A 22,655-nucleotide genomic window follows, 5' to 3' on the forward strand; every position below is an offset into this window, starting at 1 on the left:
AAGATTTGTAAAAACTATACACAAAACCCACGGAATCTGAGAAAAGGGGAAATATTTATACAAGCAGCAGTTTTAAAAATGTAACTTTGTTCTACCAATTACATTAACATACACACACTAACTAAAAATATGCTACAACCATGTCTGGAAAAGTAGTTGAACATTTTTTCTAAGTGGATTTCACCCCACATTTACTGTATAATATAGCTGGTAATACTGCACAAGTACACTTAGCAATAATGTTTAATGAGATTTTCTCCCTTAAGTTTTAAACATCAAAACCTATGCTTATAAAAATTTAAAACTTTCAGCAGTCTAAATATTTCAAATGAAAACTATTACAAACTTCTCAAATGTTCTTTATATTCCAGGTACTGTGTATCAATCTAGTTATCTACTGTAGACTCCTTCAGAGATATTTCGGTTTCTCTCTCTTCACTGGATGGCCTAAAGAGGGAGAAGAACATGTGTGACAACTGGGATTAAGATTTTCTCCTGTGAAAATCAGGCAGTAAATCTGTGCATTACATTTTTTAAACCATAAAAAACCAAAACAAATCCTCAAGGCACTGTCATTATTTCTTGTTCAGAATTCTTTACTATATTGTATCTTCCCAAAAGAGCATGCATATCAAGTAAGGTAACTCAGGGAACTACTATATACGTCAGGCCATTTTTGACTCTAAACTGAATTCTCTTTAAAAAGATTTAAATTAAAATGGTATTTGTGACACCAACATATTATAAATTAGAAGCCCAAATCCTTCAAATGAATAAACTAGTGAGACTCATGACCACAGTTTCACAACTGTTTTTAAGGTAGAGCCAATTATAGTATAAAAATTGCCCATCATTCCATATTATACATAATAAACTATATGGTGCCACGCCTATAACTCCAGCACTCGAGAGGCTGAAGCAGGAAGATCACTGCAAGATAGAGGTCAGCCTGGACTGCATAGTCAACCCAAGTCGGCCTAAGCTACACAGCAAGATCCTGGCTTTAAAAAATGCAAAGAAGCCTAGGGATATAGCTCAGTGGCATAAGTGCCTGGCTGCCTGCCAAGCAGAAGGTCCTCAGTTTTATCCTGGTTACCACCTCTCCAAATAAATACATTTTAATGCTCTAAGGTAAAATCCTCTCAATTTAAGTGTGAAAGCAAGTCAACATAAATAGTATAAGTCGTCTTGCCTTTTGGGATTTTTTTTTACTTCCAGGCCTTAGCCTGAGCTTTAACAGTGAGCCCTAGAACTCCTCTTGAGCTTTTTCATTTGCAACTCGCTTATTAAAGAACTAAGCACTCAAAATACAACCCACAGTGCTGCTTGACAAAAGCAGGGAATGGACTGGGCAACACAGTAAACCCTCCTCAAGTTCAAGTTTAAAGAGAAACCCACGAAGAACCACTAAGCGTGTCCTCACTTTTTCTTACTGCCAGCTTCTTGACGGCCGTCTTTGCCGTCTTCGTTGCTGTCTCCGTTATGCTGTAGCTGACTGCTGTCTTGAGCGTCAGGTCCTCCATTTAGAGTTTTTGAACCTTTAGGATTCAAAGAGAAAACCTTTGTCAGAGCTCATAAGCAATACCCTAGAGTCCTAGAAAGATGCAAAATAAAACATGGACATTAAGTTCTAATAATTAAGTCTCAGATATGAAATTACGTTGTATTTCAACCTTCTCAGGAACTTTAGGACTGGGTTTTGATGTAATTTCAGAAAACAGAAATAAGGATTTCATTATCCTGGCAACTAACATCACCAAAGCCCAAGTGTTAAAAGCTGCTGTTAATTGGCATGATCTGGGGGTCAATAAATCATGGAGGTTTTGATCTAAATAGTATCAATGAAGACCTATCATAGCCTAATAAATGAGAAAATCCAGCTGCCTTTTTGGTTCCATTTTATGTATTTAGTACAGGGTCTCATGACACACCTTGGACTCGTAGTGATCCTTTTGTTTCCAGCCTCCAGTGCTGGGATTTACAGGCGCAGTGTGCCACCAGGCCTGGACTAGTTTTGCCAGCTCAGCACACCCTGGGGGCAGGGCTGGTACGGCATGCTGGACCAGGGACGGAACCCTGGACCCTGTGCTTTCCAATGCAGGCGTTTAGTCTGCTGAACTATCTCACCAACCCCTTCCAACTGCTTTTGAAATGTTTCCACCTTAGTTAACTAAACATCTTCCAGGTCAGATGTTACTAATTTGGAATTAGCAGCACTATTCTGATTTTAGAGTCCGTTTAAAAGGTCTATCTTATTGCTACTGCCCTTTAAAATAATCTGCAGAATTGGGAGCACTGAGAAAGCTTATAGGGACAAAACCAGTCCCTTGTGAGTGAAATCGAAACTGGTTTCATGTACACCTTATACATATGACCTAAGTGAACACTATTGTCAATCACTTTATGAAATGAGACTGTGTACACAGAACCATCAGAGGGCAAAACTATCACCACCTCAGCCTCCAACAGCAAGAAACAGCATCCCTCAGGCTCCATCTGTGATGCTGCATTGATTAAAAGATTGCTGTGCACTGTAAATGGTTTGTGTGTGCGCACACATGCGCAGAAATACCAGTAGTGGAAGGACCAAATTGGACTTCACAGGGACAAGGGCGAAGCTTTTGGATTATCCAAGATCCTCCCTCCAGGGTCATCTGCCTCACTAAGCTCCATGATTTCATGAGCTGATGTGACCTGCTATGCAGGCACTCTGCTTGTCCTTCAACAAGCTGCGCCATGCCCTGACCGCGCACTCCAGGCAGCACACTCCAAGCGGCACCACTTAACTCCACTGGCACCGTTGCCCAAGGCCTGAATCACACCCATTTTGGCTGAGTGCACCGTGAGCCTTTGTCCATGATGTTAAAAAGCTTCAGTATCTTACTTCCAACTTAAACAAATTTTTTGCATGTGAATTAAAACCACTCACACCATTTTCCCCACCAGGGCCGGGTCCACATACCTGCCTGCTCCTTCTCCAGCTTTTTGCTAGGCCCTTTCCTCCCGGGGTCTCTGGTTTTACTTGCTTCCTCGTGCTGTCTCTGCTCCGCAAGAGACTTATTCAGCACCTGGGTGATGACAGAGTCACCCTCACCAACCAGAAACATGTTCTTGAACTTGTTGTACAGCATTGTAGACTTTTCCATGATGACTTGACTAACTTTGAATCGTCGGATCTGAGAAGACAATACATATTTGTAAGTTTCCCTGCTGGCTTTTTATGCCCACCCCCTGTCCAGGGGATCAGACTCAAACTCGAGACCTTGCACTTGGAAGCAGGCGCTTATGCTTGCCGTTGAGGTATCTTGCTGGCTCTATGTTTCCTTTTCTATGAAGAAGTAACAAGAACATGTTCTGAAACCTGCCTGGTCTGAGGTGACTCACCTTTTTCAGGGTTGTGATCATCTCGGTGTGTCTCTGTGCTTGCTGCATGGTGACCTGAAGGGAGGCAAGCTCGTCCAGGGCCTCGATGCACCTGCTCACATCCTTCACACAGAACAGGACTTGCAGTTATTACCAGCACAGAGCAAGCCATGTGCAAAGATGGTTTTAAATTCAAGGCAGTACAAAAAGACTAGTACTTGTCCATTTTTATCTTCACTTTTACATATTTATAAAATCATGAGAAAAATAAGCTATAAAAGCACTTTTAAATGAGGTTAAACACTTACAAGATTATCAATTTTGAGTGAATTTTTAATTTCAGCATGTATCCTTTGAAGTCGGGAATCCATTGATGTCTCTATAAATTAAAGTATGTGAAAAACAGTAAATAGCTTATCTAAAGCCTGTGTTTCTACATAGTCTAAGCAAAGTACAATGAAGTGGCAGCTTTAAGAGTTGTTCTTGGTACTAAGAAACTCATGTAGGGGCCGGGGAGATAGCTCAGTAGAGTAAGACTGCCTGGCAAGTGCAAGGGTGTGAGTTCAATCCCTGGTTCCACCAGAAAAAGAAACTTATGTAGATGAGAGCTAGCTTAAGAAGTTGCGTGCTTTTAAAAATAGGTTTGGGAAAGCAACATGCGGCCAAAGCACAAAATGCCCATCCAGCTGGATTTTTTCCCAACTTTGTAAACAAGTCTGTGTCCAACAGCAAAGTGTCTTTGCCGTAGACCTCTAGCCCCAAGGGATCTGTCATCATGAGAAGTGTGTAGCTTTTCACAGAGGTTAGATAAATCTGGCATCCTCAGATAACATTAAATACACCCCTTCAGCAACTTCATCTTGTGCTTCAAATGTAACAGTAGTTACGATGTACCCAGTGTGGTGACACCCACCCAGAACCCCAGACTCTGGGAATCTCAGGCAGGAGGATCCCAAGTCAAGCACAGCCTAGGCAATTGAGTGAGACACTGTCTCAAAATTTTTAAAAGGTCTGGGAACACAGCTGTGTATCAACTGTGGGTCCAACCTCCAGCGCCACGAAGACAAGTGAAATTTAAGTAGGATTTATGAAGTATTTAAAAAGGTGTATTTGTAGGATATAAGAACATGACTGTTCCTAAAGCCAGTCATGAGCAATTGTCTGTTAACTTCTTAGGTATATTTTAAACATAAAGAAAAACAGCAACAAACCTCGCTTCTTCTCCACTTTCTTAACTTCTGGCTTCTTTCCTTCATCTTTACTCTGCCTATCAAACGTTAACACAAATATTTCAAAACACTGGAACACTGAGTACCAAATGCCCACACCCCTTTTATATAAGGTAGCGGCTTTAGTTTTTAGAACTATCCCTCGTCACACATTAGTATACACAGAAACAAAAGGCAGAGTCAACACAGCAAATAAGTTCAATATTCAATATCACAAACATGATTTTGACATTGTCACAGTGAAATTTTTCTTCCAAACATTACTGCTATTAAAAAGCTGAACTCTACAGATGAGCAGGCAGAAAAGCCCCAGTGGGAAGAGAGCACTAAGAATGTCTCACAGGTTCAGCTATATTTAGAAGCAGCATGACAAAATAGGCCACTTTCATGGTTCCCCACATGTCCAAAGTGTAGTTAATTAAGTTTTCAAGTGAACTTCAAAACTAAGACTAAGATGTTCCTGTGCATTTTCTTTTAAATGGGGGAAGTCAGTATTTCAAATGACATCCACTCATATTTACATACCATTTTACAAATGAAAAGGTACCAGTTAGCTATAAATCACAAAAATAACCATATAGAACTGAAATTTTAATTTGTAGTACCTTGGCTTAGAGTTCAGGCTATATCATAAACCAATTAAAATAGACAAGAACAAAAAAGTATCTAAAAATCAGGTTTTTTTTTTTAAAAAAAACTTTATTTTAAAATTTTGATTACAGTTTCATTTTTTTTTTTTCTTAACAAGTCTACTGCTTAATCTCTCAGGATTAAAAAAACAATTAAGATTCTAAAGAATTAACAAAGGAGTGTCAAAGGAAGGAAGGGCACAGCTGTCCCAGTCTTGGGTATAAGAGCTATTCCAATTAATACCTAGCTTCAAAACAAAACGAATTTTTATATTTTCTAAATGAATAATGTACAACCACCATCTTCATCTAGGCTTGTTATGATTTTCAAACACAAAACTTCATTTTAAGCTTGATAAAAAGCTTAACAGGATGGCTGACCTTAGTATGTAGTGTGTACCTTACAGTAAATTTGTTAACAATCAGAACACAGTAATAATGCCATTAATAATGAAGTCCTCAATTTAGATCTGGAACATTCTTCCATCAAGGGGGAAGGGGGAAATTCAGTCCAGTGAGTCTGTCTCAAGATCTTCATGTCTTGTTTGCTCCACTTGTGTTCTCTTTTCAGTAACTGGATTAATGCTTTGAGCCCAAAATGAGATATATTTTTTATTACTGTAGATTACATGTTGTTTGGCTGGGAATACAATACAATAAACTTTATTTTGCATAATGCATTTCACACAAGTTGCATCTGAAATGCTTTACAGAGCAAAACTGTCCAAGTACAAAGTTTTGTAATAACAGGAGAAGGAAAGAAAACACAAATATTAGAATTTGAGAAAGTTACATTGGAGGACATTCAAAAGAAACTGAAATACATAAAGATAACTTGTGAGATACTAAAGGAGAATTGTGCTGATTTACTAAGCAATAACTAGTTTTAGATCTTATTTTTGAGAGCACGATAAAGTTCAAAGCAGCAAACATTCCAACTTTCCAGTGAAAAGATAGAAAAAGATAACAAAAAATATTTACAAAAGTGTTCAAAGTCTAACTTTGGGAGTAATGTTTCTGACCTTTAGATAAAGTTTTAAATTACTCCCCTCAAGCAGCAAACACTGCTTATAAATCCTCCAAACAATTAAGAATGCTGAGGCACATGCTAGACCTAGAAAAGCAGCTTACAGATGGAAAAAGAAAAATCTTCAAGAATTGTTTCACGCCTCACTGATTATTAACTTTGTCTTAGCATGTTTTAAAAATCACCTCACTAAATAACAAAAAAATTTAGTTGGTGTAAGACGCTTCACAGGGAAAGAAATGTTTCAGAGAAGAAGTCAGAAGTGACACTCTAAAAGTAACTAGGAAAACAAATGTAATAAAAACAAAGTCTAATCACCATTTCTCATTGCTATGAGTTTCTTCCGTTAATAAAATTAGACAATGAAGGGCAAATTACCCATGAAAAGTAAATACTATATATCCAATAATCAGGGCTTAAGGGAAAACATCTGAACGTGATTTATATTACACAAACTAAATGCAAACCCTGTCAGCTTTTGGATTTCTTTTACTGGCTTCCTGGGCTTCCCACTGCGCTCCTGTTGTTTTTGCTGGTCCCTAGGGGTAGGCCTGCTGGTGGTATGACATATAAAAAGTATTCCTTGCATTCTTCCTCTACCAATATAGTATCACTCTTTCTATATACATCAGATAAATTAATAGCAGAGGATAGTTTTTGCAAAGCCCCTAACAGGTAAAACGTGCACTTTCAATTTAAACTGAAAAATAACTGACAGGATGACTGCCTCAGTGAATTTCACCCTCACTTAGAAAATGATAAAGCTTGGAATATGATCCTCAACATCTTCATATATGCAGGACTTTCAGTATATGGGACAACTTAAAAGGCTTCATGAAGTCAAAATTGAAAGTCTGTTTTAAGAATGTCAAGCTACCCTTAAAAACCCAAAATTCAGAAGAGAGGCAGTACTTACTGCTCGGTCTCCGCCTGCTCCTCCTGCTTGCGCTTCCGGTCTGCGGCTTCCTTCTCATGCTGGCCTTTCAGCATGTTCCTCCTGTGAGCGGTCTGCACATTTCGGCCACCCTTCCTTTTCTGTTTTAAAAGTCAGGATGGATTTACTTAACTATCAAATCAGTGGTTAGTGACTGCAATTACAAATCTTGGAAGGAAAACACTAGTTAAAATTCTACCTGCCTTTCCTGTGTCTGTCCCTTTCTCACTGCCCTCTTTATAACTTTTTTTATTTAACAGTCTACTTCTTGTTCTACTAGCGGAGCAGTGGATAAGGCATGTTACACTACTTGCCTCTACAGTGATTTTAACTTAACTACTGACAAGTACATGCTTCAACCTATTTATCCATTTAGTTTCTAAAAAATTCAAACACAAAACTAAGAAAAAACAAAATGTCTCTGTGAGCTAGGCCTATACATATACTTCAGAACTTGAATGAGATTCCAAACTAAGACTCCGTGGCATCCAGATAAAGCTGCAGATCCCGAGAACACGGCTAACAGGCACGAAGATACGCTCATCGGAGCAAAGCTTTCGCGCCTGTCTGCATTTGGCATGGCTAGCTCTGCTCTTACTGCTGACCCTTCCCAGATGGGATGAATTACTGGAAATACATCTTTAATTTCTAGGTCAAAATCATGACCAGATTAGACAGATCCAGGAAAAAATAAAAAGGACAGTTTCAAGGATGTGTTTACTGTGGCCAACAAGGAAGCCTACTCAAGGGTAAGTCCAAGTAATGTTCATAAAAATATCACAAGTGATGAGGCAAAGGTCAAGACCTGCATGAGAAGCGCAAAGCCAGCACGAGGGCGCCATGCTGCCCGCAGCCTACCTTTTCACCCTCCTGGTCATCTCCCTCTTCTTCAGAATCAGAGGCTGATGGGACCCCCGTCTTAGCTACATTTTTCCTCTTTGATTCCGCTTCTTTCTTGCCCTCTTTTCTGTCTGGCTCCTTCCTTGGCTTATCTTCTTCCTTCTGGGCCTCTTCCTCCTTTTTAGGCTGTTTTTTAGGTTGTTTTTCCTCTTGCCCCTTTTTCTTACTTTTGTCATCCTCAGCAACCCTATGTTTGAGAGTGCAACAATGGAAAACAAGCTGTCATGCATCAGCACTTATCGCTCATCTATAAGCTTGTTATTAAGTAATTAGATAAAAATGAGTCAGATGCCTGTGACCCCTGAGACTGAAGCAGGATGCAGTGAGTTCAATATTAGCCCAGTGCACTTCAACCCTGTCTGCAAAAATAAAGACAGCTGTATTACTGTTTAAAAGTAAGTCTACGGGACGGCCAGATAGCTCAGTGGACTAAAGTGCCTGTGTAGGCAGACACAGGGGCCAGGGGTTTGAGCCCTGGTGTGCCGTGCTGGCCTGCCCCGGGCACTCTGAGAAGGCGACTGAGACTGGCTGTGGAGGCGTGCACCTGCAATCCCAGCACCCGGGAGGCTGAAAGCAGGATGACAGGAGGATTACTGAGTCCAATCTGCGTAGTGAGACCCTGTACACCCTGTACTTAATAATAATAATAACAAAACTACATCTTGGGCCTGGGAGATAGCTCAGTGGCATAAGTGCCTGCCTGGCAAGCACAAGGTCCTGAGTTCAATTCCTGGTACAGAAAGAAGGAAGAAAAGATGGAAGGACAGATAGATTATATTTTAGAAGTAGATACATTGGGAAAACTCAAATTGCAGAAGTTAAAGCAAACAGTCATTTTGGAATTCAAATATTGTAGGCATGTAAAGGTAAATTATGGCCAATTAGCATCAAACAATGCTGAGTTGAATCCTAAGTTTCCCTAACACCTCCAAAACAGGTCAACCTAACTTGTTAATTACTGTCCAATTTTTGTGCAAACCTTTATACCGGAAGTATGCCCTCTAGGGGCTGGGGAGATGGCTCAGTGAAATAAGTGCTTCCCTGGCAAGCGCAAGGGCCTGAGTTCAATCCCCAGTTCCACCAAAAAAAGAGAAGTATGCCTTCTAATGAGGTAAATGATGAAAATGTTAACAATTTTATGTATTTATGTTCAAGTACAGCAACAGCTTTATAAAAAAAACAAAAAAACTTCAGTTTGGAGTCGTTTCATTGAAGACTAATGTTTACTATTCAGGGATTTTTTTTTAACTGAGATTTTCATAAATTAGACAATATATTTAGAAATAGAACTTTATCTAATTCAGTGCTTTTCACTTGGAAAAGAAAAAAATGTATGCAATGTATTAATTACTGAAACTGTCCTACTAATCGGTTATGAAACTCTCATTGCTGTTTCTCAATAAAATTATTAAAAAGAAAAAAAAAATGATGGTACAAAAGGTTACATAGTATGTTCAACATTTCAATTCTAAACCTGACTTTCATTACAAATAAATGCTTCTTTCAGTGCTTAATTAAGACAATATCTTAGAAGGAAAAAAAATTCACTTTTTGCTTGTTCAGAAAATTATCATTGGATATGCTTATTTCTGAATGTCACCTGGGGTCCACCTTTTACTTTCAATCAATGGGAGAGAGAACATACACATACAATGTCAGTACCTTACCAATTTCTTAAAAATGGGAACAGAATCACATAGAAAACGTTTCTGTAGCTCGTAAGCATCATCAGCCACTTGCTTTCCCCAAACTACTACGGAAAGAAATGACTAGTAAAAATACAAACGCCTTCTGACCTAACCAATCCACTTCAGGTAGTTATCCTGATGGATAAATCTGCACATGTAAAGTTGAGATGGCTGAGTGCGGGTGTGTTTTGGAGCACTAGGGAACACACTAAGCAAGTGCCCTGCCACGGGCCCATAACCTTAGCCCACACTATTATGTACTTTGAAGATGGTACCCAAATGTGGAAATCTTTAAAATTACAATACGTAGATGTGAAACATCATGCAGTTTTTTAAAAAGTGACTTCAGGCCCCATATTTTTAAAGTCTTGGCCTGGGGCTGTAGCTCTGTGATACAAAACACGGTTACCATGCAGAACACCATGGATTCCAAACTGGGCTTAGTAGTGGGCTTAACACCTGAAATACCAGCATTTGGAAGACTGAGGCAGGAGAATCACAAGTTCAAGTCTCACCTGAGTGACTTACACCTGAAGGGTCTCAAAATCCTAGAAGCAGCTCAGTGTGGAGATCCAAAAGTAAAACCAAACACGGCAGACCAACCCTATAGTTCCAGCAACTCAAAAGGCTGAGGGAGAAGGTCCGTTTGAGCCTAAGATCAATGTCCAGGTCACACAGTGAAACCTCATCTCAAACCAACAAAAAGGCCATCCTAAGCTCCTAAGAAAAAGGATTATTTCAAGTTTTCAAAAGATAGCAAAAGAATTTCCATGAAGGAAACTATGCTTGCTAAATGAGTCTTTTCCCTGTGATCATTTTGGCTACATTCCGTGAAATCCTTGCCGTGGGTGGTGCTGGGATTTAACCCAGGGCCTTCCGAATACTGGTGCCTGTACTGAGCTACATTCCCACTTCAACAAATCACTCTTTATAACAGTTTAGGGGACATTAGGAAGACCAGTTTTAGTTTTTAATATGTGTTAATTAAGCAAAGACTAATGCAGGGGGGACCAGGAAAATGGCTCAGTGGAATAAGTGCTTCCCTGGCAAGCACAAGGGCCTGAGTTTAATCCCTTGTTCCACAAAAAAGGAAAAAAAAAAAAAAAAAAAAAAATTTTTTTTTTTTAAAAAAAAAAAGACTAATGCAAAGACAACCCTAACTATCTCAGTAGCTTATCATAAGCATGTGTTTCTCTACGGGAGCACTGTAAGTGGCTTTAGCTCTTATGGGTTCTATCCTGTTGTCATTTCAGTACCCACTGCAAAATGGTCAGCAACAGGCCCGGTCAGTATTGAGAACACTCAACACTGGTCTCAATAGTGGTCGGCTATTCTCGAATGAAGAGCAGCTTCGTAGGAGCTTACCCAGTTTAGTTCTGCATCCCGCTCAGCATGCCCAGATTGCTGCCCACAGCAGCGACAGCTAACGCACAGCCTATGTGAGAAGCGTGAGCGACAAACACAGGTGGGCAAGCTGGTACATGCCAATAATGTTAAGTACTACTGAGATTGAGGAGGAGCAACCCACATTTGCACCCAGCCTGGGCACTTAGGGACCCTTTCTCTAAATAAAAAGGGCTGGGATGTAACTCAGAATAGAGTGCTAGTAGTCAGATGCCACAGGTTCAACCCCCATAAATAAACTAGTGCTACTTTAGGCTTATACATTGCAGCACCAAACTGGTAGCAAAAACTAAAACCTAAAATATGCAGTATTCACTTTGGAGCTGAGAATATGGGCACCTCAATTTTTTAAAACCTCTTTTTGGTGCATTATAAATATGAAAAACAGGACCTCGCTTTTGCTGGAGGAACACACTTATACTACTGAGCTCATTCTCAATCCCTTCACAGATTTCTAATTGATATAATATTTATACTATGGAGTATAGTATAATTTTTTGGAAAAAAAAAAAAAGTTTGGTTTTTTTTTTTTTGTACCGGGGATTGAACTCTGGACTTTGTACTTGCTAGGGAGGTGCTTGTATCGCTGAGCTATCTCCCTGGCCTAAGTATAGTATAATTTGATAAATGTGTACAGTGAGTAATGGTCAAGCAGAATCAGCATCTTGTCCTCAAGTATTCATTTTAAGTGCTGGGAACTTTCATAGACTAGTTATTCTTACTGCACTACCTAGCATTAGAAAGAACTCCTCCCTATACTGTACTTTGGGATCCACTACCTAACTCTATCTGCCTCCTACACCCTTTCCCACTCCGGGCCTCTAATGACAACTTTTCTACTCTCTAATGTATCGCTACACAATTAATAAAACTGCCGAACTAGGATAACCTGACAAAAGAAAATGTACTCAAGGAACTTGGGACTTTGGCTGAAGTGTTTTCAAGGCAGGCTACTGACAATTCAAGAGGCTTTCTTTTTTTTTTTTTTTGTGAGACAGGGTCTCACTATGTAGAATGCAGGCGGACCTTGAACTCACTATGTAGTCAAGGTCAGCTTCAAACTCTTAGGAGATCCTCCTGCTTCAGCCTTCCAAGTACTGGGATTACAGGCTCAGGGGTTTATTTTAATAAGGATGTAGAATTTCCAAATTCAGACAGCTTGGGATCAAAGATCTAATCAAGGATATAGCTTCCAGTCTTAGGATTTCCAACTGGAGCCAGGTATGTGATACATGACTGCACATGTCAGCACTCTGAAGCTCAGGGAGGGGGACCAGAAGTTCAGGGCCAGGTAAGACAACACAGTGGGAAAGGAGCTCAAAATTAAGGGGGAAGAACTAGTTAAAGAGGGCTGGCACACAGCTAGTGTGAAAGCCTCAGGTTTACTCTCCCGTGTTCTTCAGATGGAAACCTGGCTCCTGAACTGCCATCACTCTTAAGTGTATATGTGAGTCTTCAAGGGTATTAGGAGTATCAATAAACTCAAAACTGCGTCATTAAGTACAAAAAGATAAGCACATGTGATTAAGTCTTGTGAATGTGAAGCTAATGAGAACCAGACAGACAACACAGGCACATCCATCAAAAAGACAACTTTAAAATGGAATACTAGACCCCCAAATTCTTAGTCTGAAAGCCAGGGGAGACAGCTGCTCACTGTAGCTGGAAACTTTTTCCCAACTATAGAATAAAAAAAAAAAGAAAAGAAAACTTCCACAGGAATCAGCCAAAGGCCATGGAGACAAAGAGCTACTTCTCAGGGAAAACTATGGCTTAATCCAGAAATATCCCTATATTCAAAATAGGGGCCTCTCCCAAATTTCAGAATTCCTAGAGAATAATGCCTGCAAAAATCTCACGTACAGAAGTACACAACTTCTTTATTTCACTTGCAGTAATTAAACTATGTGTATATTAGTGCCACTACTTTCGGACAAAAATTGTATATATTTATAGCATACATATTTTGCTGCACCCTACACTGTGAAATGGCTGAATTTAGCTGTTTAACATATGCCTGCTTTTGTAGTAAGAATTCTTAAAATCTATTTTCTCAATTTTCAAATATATAATATATTGGCTTTACATGCTACTATTTGAGAGTCCTTTAGGCAGGGTTTTTTTTGTTGTTGTTGTTGTTGTTACTGTTTTAAAGGACAGAGTCTATTTTGCCCAAGTTGGCCTCAAACTCCCAGGCTCTAATAATAGTAATGTTCCTCGGGAGCTTCAGGTGCACGCCCCACTTATTTTTAAGCATCCTTTAACAGCTAGTTCTGCAGTAAAATAAAGCTTTAATTTTGGTTGAGAACTTCGGATGAAACTCAATGTGACAGTACATGCTCAGGCCCCATGAGGCCCTGTCCTTGGACCTGCCAGCAAAGGAGGCCTCAGCCAGGCGCGGTGGCACATTCCTATATCCCCGCTCCCCAGGGAAGTTCAGGTAGGGGACAAGTTAAAGAGCAACATGGGCAACTTCGCAAGACCCTATCTCAAAATACAAAATAAAAACAGCTGGGGAATAACAGCTCAAAGGTAGTGCCCCTGGTTCCAATGCCTCGTATCATTTTTTAAAAAACGGAGCGGGGAAGTTCAGTTTCAATACATTTTGGCTGACAGTATCAACTCTGACTGCTGGGTGTGGAGGTGCACGCTGCAATCCCAGCACCCAAGAGGCTGAAGCATGAAGACTGTGGAGTTTGAGGCCAGCCTGGCTCTAGAGCGAATTCGTGGTTTCCCTGAACTGCATGGTGAGACCCTGCCTAAAATAAAAAACCAAACAGCAGTGAATCTGTTCATTCAAAACACTGTAAACCTATTCCTTTTTTTTTTTTTTATTTTTAAAGGAAAGATCTAACTTATCCAAACTGACCCCAAATTTTGTGATCCTCCTGCCTCAGCTTCCCAAGTAGCTAAGAGTAAATCAACTGATTAACATATTTCACTTGAGCTTTCCCTACAAAAACTTCAAACACAACAGCCACAAAAAGGTTTACTTCCATGGTCTAAATATGTGTCCCTTCTCATTAAATGTTTTCCGGAAAAGCCAAACTAAACAGGATTCTTAAGGGTGAGGGCTGGGGTAGGGCGAGAAGAAAACACAGTCTTTGATGGTTGTTCTAAAATAAATCTTAGGTTTTCACTACAAAAAATACATTTAGTACTATTTGATCTGTGGACATTAACTTAAATGTCTAAAATTCTAGAGAGATGGTGCACGCCTGTAATCCCAGCGCTTGGAGAGGCCAAAAACAGGAGGATCACTATGAGTTTGAGCTGCCCAGTGAGACACTGCACATGCACACACAGAAAATAAATAAATAATATTCCTTCAACATAGTCTTTTGCCCAATTTCCCTTTTACAGACTTACTCTGCTTGGCAACAAGTGATTTTTGTGTCTTCCAGTACACCAAGAAAAGGTCTTAAATCGACCCATAAAATAATCATCACATATTTTGATTCTCAACTCATTTTTACTTTTTACAAAATTTCCCAATTTACCCTGTAAGTTTTACAAGTATCAAAATAGTTAAAGCAAGCAACACACATCCTATAAAACCAGATAAAACTGGTAAAAACACGAAGTGATATGTGCACGTATCTGAAGGTCTCACTTATTGGACAACTCGTCATACTCACATGTCACTCTCCGAAGGGCAGGGCTGCTTTACCATTTTGGGTCTGCCTCTTGGTTTTGGAATCTTGACTTCTGTAGCTAACATTCATGTGGGAGGAAAAAAATCATTAACTACTAGTTCCTGTAAAAGCACACAGCTCACATAGATGTAAATTACGGATGACATGCACTACATGAAAACTGTCTAGTGTCTTACTACAGGTTCAGTGACTTACAAGTTTCTCTTAAAAATATACCTCCAGAGATCAAATGAATAAAGGCAAAGAACCTAAGGGACAGTAATTTTCAACTTGTCTTCAATATATTGGAAAGGCCTTGAGCCTCCTTTTTCGCTGATGCTCTAACGGTTATCAGCAGTGTAACTAGAGTGTCACGTGGAACTGACACTCAGACAGCCCGCACCAGCAGGTACCTCTGCAGTCACCTCGCTAAGTCCCATCACACGTCACTATGTCTCCCAGCACCACTGATTTGATCCATTTTGCAGTACTGTATTATGAAATAGTGTGTGAATAAATTTTCAGGGTTTTTTTCTGGTTATTATTCACTTTAGCTCTTTTCAGTAAGAATCCTATTAAAAACAGGAAAAATTGGCTCAATTTTTTTTTTTTTTTACTTTGCATTATATTTGCCAAATAAAGAAAACACTGAGCAGGCAACGAACTGAGCAGCATGTTGCATTCTTAGAAATAGATAATGCCATTAAACAGCTGTTTATATTAAGCAACTGCTGCACTTACGACTCCACTTCGAAAGCTTATACTGAAAACAGTGAAAAAGGTGACCACCTCCAACCTGAACATTACATCCACTGCAAAGACAGTGCAGGTACCCTGCGGCTGCTCAGAGTCCATGAGGGGGAGGGCCTGTAGCCATCACAGCATTCTTAGCTGGCCTGATACGGTGTCCGCACAGTGCGAGTGCGTTCTTCCGGCTTCCCCGCACCCCGATTGTTAAGCAATGTCGCTGTACTCAGCTACCCAACCACTTCATTTCAGAACATGTGAGGCAGCAACATTTTCCATGGACTAGAATATGAACCACAAGCCAATCAAGTATTTAAATAATAAGCCTACCTGCAGGTCGGCCTCTCTTAGGACTCACTTTTAGATTAACAGATGCTGTTGCTGTTGTCACTACTCCTGCCTCCTCGGTTTCTACTTTCTCTGCCTGAATCACAAACATTTAATTAACTTATTTAGCAAATAGTTCATGTTCAAACTTTAATTCGATAGCAAAAATACCCAATCTAACATGAGCCAAGCAATTACAATTTCTTTATAATCTTTTTTAAGATAGCTTACCAGAGGAACATCTTCAAACTATCATAATCTTAGAAAACTTTTTAGAATTCACCTTTTGAAAATTCTCAACCTAGGGCTGACTGAGAAGACAGCTCTTTGGTCTAAGCACCTGGCCTGGCAAGCTCAAGGACCTAGGTTCAATCTCCAGTACCATATGTGCTGGCCCCAGAACCCTGGGGAGGCTGAGACAGGAGGATCACTGTAAGTTTGAACTGCATAGTGAGACCCTGTACCAAATCAAAGATTTTAAAAATTCTCAACCTAAAAAAAGAAAAAAAAAAAAAAAAAAATCTAAAAATAGTTAATATTCTTTACGTAATAGGGAAACCAAGTACAATGCAATTACACTATAACAACTCCCATACTGCTATTTCTAGTCCTCTAACTTTGTTAATACATATGCACACTCTGTTTGTGAATGAGACTGATGGCTGACACTCTTCAATAGGAGTTATTACTGTTTCTACAAAGTAGAATCTTTGCAAGCTGTACTGCCCTCCCATAAATTCTGGTGTGTCTCCTAAAGATGATGATTCCAAATGAGAATCAATACTACTGATTAAAGCACTACAGTGGAGTGTAAATAACCACAAATTACGCTGAACATGGTGGGCCGTATCTATAATCCCAGAACTTGGAAGGCTGAAGCAGGAGGATCCCCCAGAGTTTGAGGCCAGAGTAGTCTACAAGAGTTCAAGGCCAGCCTCAACTATATGGTGAGACACTCAAAAACTAAACAAAACAAAGAACCATAAATTAGAAAATGCAAATATGAGGCAATAGTAAAGATCATAACTAAAAAAAAAGAAATCGTAACTGTAAAAGCAAAGACACCGAAGGTTGGACTGAGAACTAGAAGTGGTTTTTGAAAGTTTCACTATGGAGTTCAGACTGGCTTTCAATTCACTGTGCCCAAGAATGCCTTCAAACTCACTATAGCCTCCTGAGCCTTGGGATTATAGTATGCTTCACTACGCCCAGAACAGAATTTTTCTATTCCCTGGCTTAGAAGTCGGCATTAACTATAGTATGTCAGCAAAAAGAGCAACACAGAACTCAAAACATGCATAATTCTTACTAATAAATTTTAAACTACTTCATACTCAGAGATCTGATTTCTTTCCAAAAAGTGCCAGTTAAGCATTCAGAGAATTACTGATAATTAGTAAACTAAAGCGTCTGCTTAGGCAGATGCATCAGCCGGGATTCAATCCTTGGTGTGCTGTGCTGGCCCTGCACCCAGGGAGCACTGAGACAGCAACTGAGACTGGGCCTGGTGGTGCGGGCCTGTAATCCCAGCTCTTGGAGGGCTGAAAACACAAGGATAATTAGTAAACTATTATCACCCATCCAAAAGGGCATTACGAAAACTGGTAAAAAAGACATGTTGCGGGGAGGGCACTCTTTCCCAAGTCACTAAGTGGCCCAGGCTGGGCTTGAACTTTTTATTTTTCTCCCTCAGTCTCTCATACTACTGGGATTGTAAGGATGTACCATCCTGCTCACTTATGCATTTATTTTTTGTTAGTTTTGTAAATATTTTATTGCTTTTATAGTTGGAAAACAATAATGCATATTTAAGTTAATACATTCATCTAAGACAGTCCTTATTCCTGGAGAACCCTGCAAAAATTCTTCCCGAAACATTAGCTCCAGTTGAGAATTTTTGTTCCCTGGCCGAATCCTGACTGAGCAGTTCTAGACCAGGGAATCAGAAATCTCCACAGGTATCCAAAGGTGAGAAGCTGTTTTCCTGCTGGTGAATCAAGAGAACAGAAGTTCTCTAAAATTCAGTCCAGAACCGGCCAGATAGCTCAGCAGATTAAAGCACCTGCTTAGGCAGACAGAGGGACTGGGGTTGGATCCCTGGTGTGCCAAGCTGGCTCCATCCCTGGGCACACTGGCACTGAGATGGAGACTGAGACTGGGTGTGTGGCATACTCCTATAATCTCAGTGCTTGGGAGGCTGAAAACAGGAGGATCACTGCAAATTCATTCTGTATAGTGAGACCCTATACTAAAATTCATTTAAAAGAAAAAATCAGCCCAAATGGATCAGTTCTGCAGGGCAAAAACCCAAATAACTAATTTCACTTAAACCCTCTGCTTTGCTTTTCATACATCAAGACAGTGAAGATCATTTGAAGAGATACCAATAATAACTTTATCGAGTAATACAATAAATATGTTTACACTAATTAGCAAGATAAAGACCAGCCATGACCACAGACTACTGGAGCAGAATCATGCAAGTCAAAGCAATTCCTCAGCCAGGGTGGACAAGGCTTGCCTACACAGTAATGCCTGCACTCCAGGAGGCTGAGACAGGAAGACAAGTTCAAGCCCACTGTAGGCAACTGAATGCCTTAGAAGAACCCTATCTCAAAATAAAAAAAAGTGACAAAAGGGTTGGAGACACAGTCCAATGCAAAGGCCCTGGGTTCTAGAGTTCTGTAATCCCTAGAATGCAAAAACAAAGAACACTAAAAAGCACTACTCTTCATGAAAATAAAACTTAAAAATAAAAAATTATTTTATCTGGAGAAAACCCAGTGACTTTAAATATATACACGTTTAAGTATCTTACACGTAAACATTTTAACTCATTTCTTCCATATTTTCTTTAATTTCACTGTGACTTCTTTGACTTCTTTCATTCATTTCTCTCCATTTATTGCCCCACTCTAGCTCTGCTACCTAAAGCTACCCCTCAGGCAAGACCTCAGGAGGCTGGCCATGCTGGCACGCACCTCAACTCCCAGCACTCAGGAGGCTGAGACAAGAGGATTGTTCAGAGTTCTAAGCCAGCCTTGACCACACAGTGAGTTCAAAGACCAGCCTGAGCTGCATAGCAAGACCTTGTCTCAAGACCAGAAAACACAAAAACACACACCCACACTCCAAGGCAACCACAACCCTTTATGGGGTCCCGTGTGGAGGCTCACGCCTACAATCCTAACACTTAAGGAGGCTAAGGCAGCAAGACTGCAAACACGAGACTACTCTAGAATACACAGGACTTTACCTCACAAAAAACCCCGAAAACAAACAAAACGGCAGTGACACATGCTTGTAATCCAGGACAGGTAGGCTCAGGCAGAAAGATCTCAAGTTTGAGTTCAATCCTGGCAATTCAGCAAATTGCCTTTTCTTACTGTAAAGACCCTGGGCTTCATTCTCAGCGCCACCACCCCTCGTCCTGACACTACTACCGACACACTTCTTCAAAGCCCTCTGCATCTTTAGTTTGCTGTAGCGCTCACATAATCATACAATTCTACTTCCTGTGTCCTAGAACTCTCAAGCTGCTGCACCTGGGGCAAGGCCTGAACTACGTAAGGGGTTGCAGAAACACGCATTCAGTTCATGCAGTCTCAATTGGACTTCAAATCCATTCATTACCCTTTACCCTATATTTCAGGCCCTGAATAGCTAGCATAAATTTTGTATCCATTCCATTTCACTTCAGGCCTTGTATCATGTCTGAAAATCCTGCTTTGGATCAGGTCTGAAGGAGGGAAACTGAGTCCTATAGGACTTCCTTAATTTCCAAAATTCTCCAGAGATCTGTATATCCCCTACCTTTCTCTGCATCTAACAAGCTAAAGTGTTCCATCTTTCCTGAAGTCGAGTCCTGCAAAAGTGCCTTCGCTTACCCCACCCAGCACATGCTTACACAAAATAATTTGTACTGACTCATTCCACATCTTCCACCATTCCTGGTTTTGCAAAGAAAAAACTGTTTAGGCATCTGTTTTTTTTTATTTGAGCAATTCCCCCTTACTATGCAAATCCCTGCCGAATTGCTATGCTGGCCTTTTCCTTCCTTTGACATGCGTTAGTTACCCTGGTAGCACAAGTTTGACACATCTCAAAACTATGCTGTTACTTCAGCCCCAACGCTTCCTACCTCACCACTTCCTTGTGCCCTTACCCATCACTCCACTAAGGACACTGAGGTATCCTGGGGAGCCAAATGGTCAGGACAATCAGTCACACCTTGGTTCTTATAACCCTCTCCTTTGTTTAGTGTGAGCTGTTCTCTTAAATATTTCCTGGCAGTTCATTCTCAGCCTCATGCTGTGAATGCCCTTTTCTCCTATTATATTCATTCAGAAGCCAGTGTCTGCATATATTCCAGTAAGCATTTTCTCGGACACATCTATCTCATCTTTATTTTTTCCCCTCCTTTCTCCTTGTGGTGCTACAATGCTGTGTTCTCACAACAGTCCCTGCAGGTGCTTCCCTTTGACGGCAAACATCCTCTGCCTTCCTGAGATCACATCACCCAAGCGCATGCACACTACAGCCATCCTAGGCTCTGCCACCCTCTGCCAGCCACTTTCTGTCAATAAACAACTTACCTTCCTGCAGTGTGTGTAAGTCCCAGCTCTCGATTATACTACTAAGAAATTCGCTATTCTGTCCTTCCAACCTCATGCAACTCTAACTTATCAGGTCCCCACTTTAATTTACTGGGGCTGAGGATGTAGGTTAGGGGTACACCTGCCCCGCCTATGTGAGGCCCCGGCTCAATCCCTGGTAACACAAAAATACAAGATAAAAGCAAAGGTTGCTTTAAAATGCTCCAACCACCACAGCCTTCCATGAACCACAAAGCCCCTGTTCCAAGTGGAGGGCTGCAACACAAGGCGACTACTGCTGACTGAGGAGCCACGGGCTGCTGGAGGCCAGGGTGACTGTGGCAATCTCTGAAGACAGGAAGTCGGACCACTTGGTTGCTGAGTCTTCCTTTCAAAAGAGACTCTACAGAAGGTAATGATTTCTGACAGCATTTTACCAAGAGAACTTCTTTCAAAACTGGAGTCAGTCCTTGCAAATCCTGCCACTGCTTCATCAACTAGCTTTATTAATATTAATACTTTATTTCCCCAATGCTTGCGTTGTCTTCAAGAAAATACTGTGTTGGCAAGAAAGAAAACACTAATTCCACTGAATGTCTTCCTTAGAGCTCAGATGATGAGGCGCACTGTCAGTTTTGAAAATAATCTTTCTCTAAGGAGAACTCAGTAGTTGGCTTACAATATTTCGTACATCATGCTGTCACCATCTATGCTGTCTTCTGTGCCCTTCTGTTCCGTAACTGCAACACAGCCTACGCAGTGTGATACCTAAGGTCCTAGATCTTCAGCACAGGAGAGAAGCACAAGCTTCAGCTTTGGGTCACCTAGCAAGAGCCAGTTTTCCTTTTTTTTTTTAAATATTTTAGCAAAGGGTCTACAGGATGTTCAGGGTCTCACTACTAGACAGGACTCATAGTGATCCGCCTGTTTACAGCCTCCCAAGAGCTGGGATCACAGGTGTGCACCACCGTGCCCAGTCTCAATTGTTGTTTTAGCAAACCCCAGGGGCAGGGGCTGGGCCAGGCATAACAGACCCGGGGATTGAACCCATGGCCCCTGCACCTGCTTGCAGGCACTTTAATCTGTTGAGCTATTAGGCCGACCCTCAATTTTCCTTTAAAGCTGGACAGTGACTTGCGCTAACTATAAGTCACAGATGGCATCTTCTTCCAACACAAGCGGTTTCTACTACACTGAAAGCTAGCTGCTTAGCATAACCTCCTTCATCTATTACTTTATTTAGCTAGATCTTCACGTAACTAGTAATAGCTTCTGCATCAGCGCCTCTTTCACCGTGAACTTCCTAGAGACAGCTGCGTGCTGCAACCCTGACGACCTAGCCTCTGAGGGCTTCAGGCTGCTCTGCAGCTGGCCACCTCACCTCCCTCAGCCCTCACGGAACTGAAGGCAGACAGACAGGGCTTTCCCTGGGTAGACGTCAGCTTCTGGCAGGGCAGTGAGCTGGGGCTTCTTCCCGGACCACGACAGTGTTTACTCCTACGTTCAGTATGGTAACACTTTGTTTCTCGCAAGGTACTGACAACTTGATTACAGGCACACGAGACCCAGGGGTCAACCTAGCCCAGCTTCTGAGACAAGGCTTTCTTACAAGCTTAAGCACTTTCAGCTTCTAATTTAAAGTTAAAAGCAGGTGACTTTTTCCTTTCACTTGGATACCTCCAGGCTACTGAAAGGTTATTAACTGTCCCAACTTCAATGCTGTTTTTAATCTCACAGAATAGAGACTCAAGGCAATAAATAGTCAGGGAATAAATGGTTGGAACATCCACAACATCAATTAAGTTCAACGTGTGCACTTTCACAGTGCCCTAATCAATTAACAATAAAGATCACTCATTGATCACAATTCCCCATAACAAATATACCAATAAAAGTTTTAAATACTGTCAGTTACCAAAATCTAACACAAACTCATCACATGCTGTTGGAAAACAGCACTGAAAGATTTGTTCAGGGCCGGCGGTATAGCTCAGCGGACTAAGTGCTTGCTTTGGTAAGCATAGGGACCAGGGTTCGATCCCTGGTTCCGTGTGCCGCGCTGGCCCCACCTCCGGGTGCGCTGAGCCGGCGATGGAGTCTGGGCGCAGTGGCGCGCGCCTGTAATCCCAGCAACTTGGGAGGCAAGAAATCAGGAGGATCACTACTGATGTGGGCTA

At 41.0% G+C, this 22,655-nt stretch overlaps 2 protein-coding genes across 5 annotated transcripts in view; one reads left to right on the forward strand and one right to left on the reverse strand.

Annotated features, from left to right (window-relative positions):
* Snapc3 (small nuclear RNA activating complex polypeptide 3) overlaps nucleotides 1–456 on the forward strand; it is a 208,260-nt gene extending 207,804 nt beyond the window's left edge. The window contains exon 12 of the mRNA XM_012514850.2: nucleotides 372–456. The gene's annotated coding sequence lies outside the window, so the exon portion shown is untranslated. The remainder of the gene's footprint in view (nucleotides 1–371) is intronic.
* The window catches only part of Psip1 (PC4 and SFRS1 interacting protein 1), a 48,966-nt gene continuing 26,311 nt past the window's right edge, over nucleotides 1–22,655 (reverse strand). Inside the window, exons 6-15 of one of the 4 annotated variants that reach the window (XM_004631720.2) lie at nucleotides 15,887–15,980; nucleotides 14,813–14,888; nucleotides 8,041–8,269; nucleotides 7,165–7,283; nucleotides 4,575–4,630; nucleotides 3,672–3,742; nucleotides 3,385–3,486; nucleotides 2,963–3,176; nucleotides 1,424–1,538; nucleotides 1–447 (exon numbers count right to left, since the gene is read on the reverse strand). In XM_004631720.2, the coding sequence (XP_004631777.1) occupies nucleotides 387–447; nucleotides 1,424–1,538; nucleotides 2,963–3,176; nucleotides 3,385–3,486; nucleotides 3,672–3,742; nucleotides 4,575–4,630; nucleotides 7,165–7,283; nucleotides 8,041–8,269; nucleotides 14,813–14,888; nucleotides 15,887–15,980 (1,137 nt within the window). In that variant the 3' untranslated portion in view covers nucleotides 1–386. Of the gene's footprint in view, nucleotides 448–1,423; nucleotides 1,539–2,962; nucleotides 3,177–3,384; nucleotides 3,487–3,671; nucleotides 3,743–4,574; nucleotides 4,631–5,265; nucleotides 5,942–7,164; nucleotides 7,284–8,040; nucleotides 8,270–14,812; nucleotides 14,889–15,886; nucleotides 15,981–22,655 lie in introns of those variants that run through there. The other 3 variants (XM_023715831.1, XM_004631721.2, XM_023715832.1) reach the window with 3 other exon arrangements.

Source organism: Octodon degus, unplaced genomic scaffold, assembly GCF_000260255.1.
Source record: "Octodon degus isolate 3935 unplaced genomic scaffold, OctDeg1.0 scaffold00044, whole genome shotgun sequence".
Lineage (NCBI taxonomy): Eukaryota > Metazoa > Chordata > Mammalia > Rodentia > Octodontidae > Octodon > Octodon degus.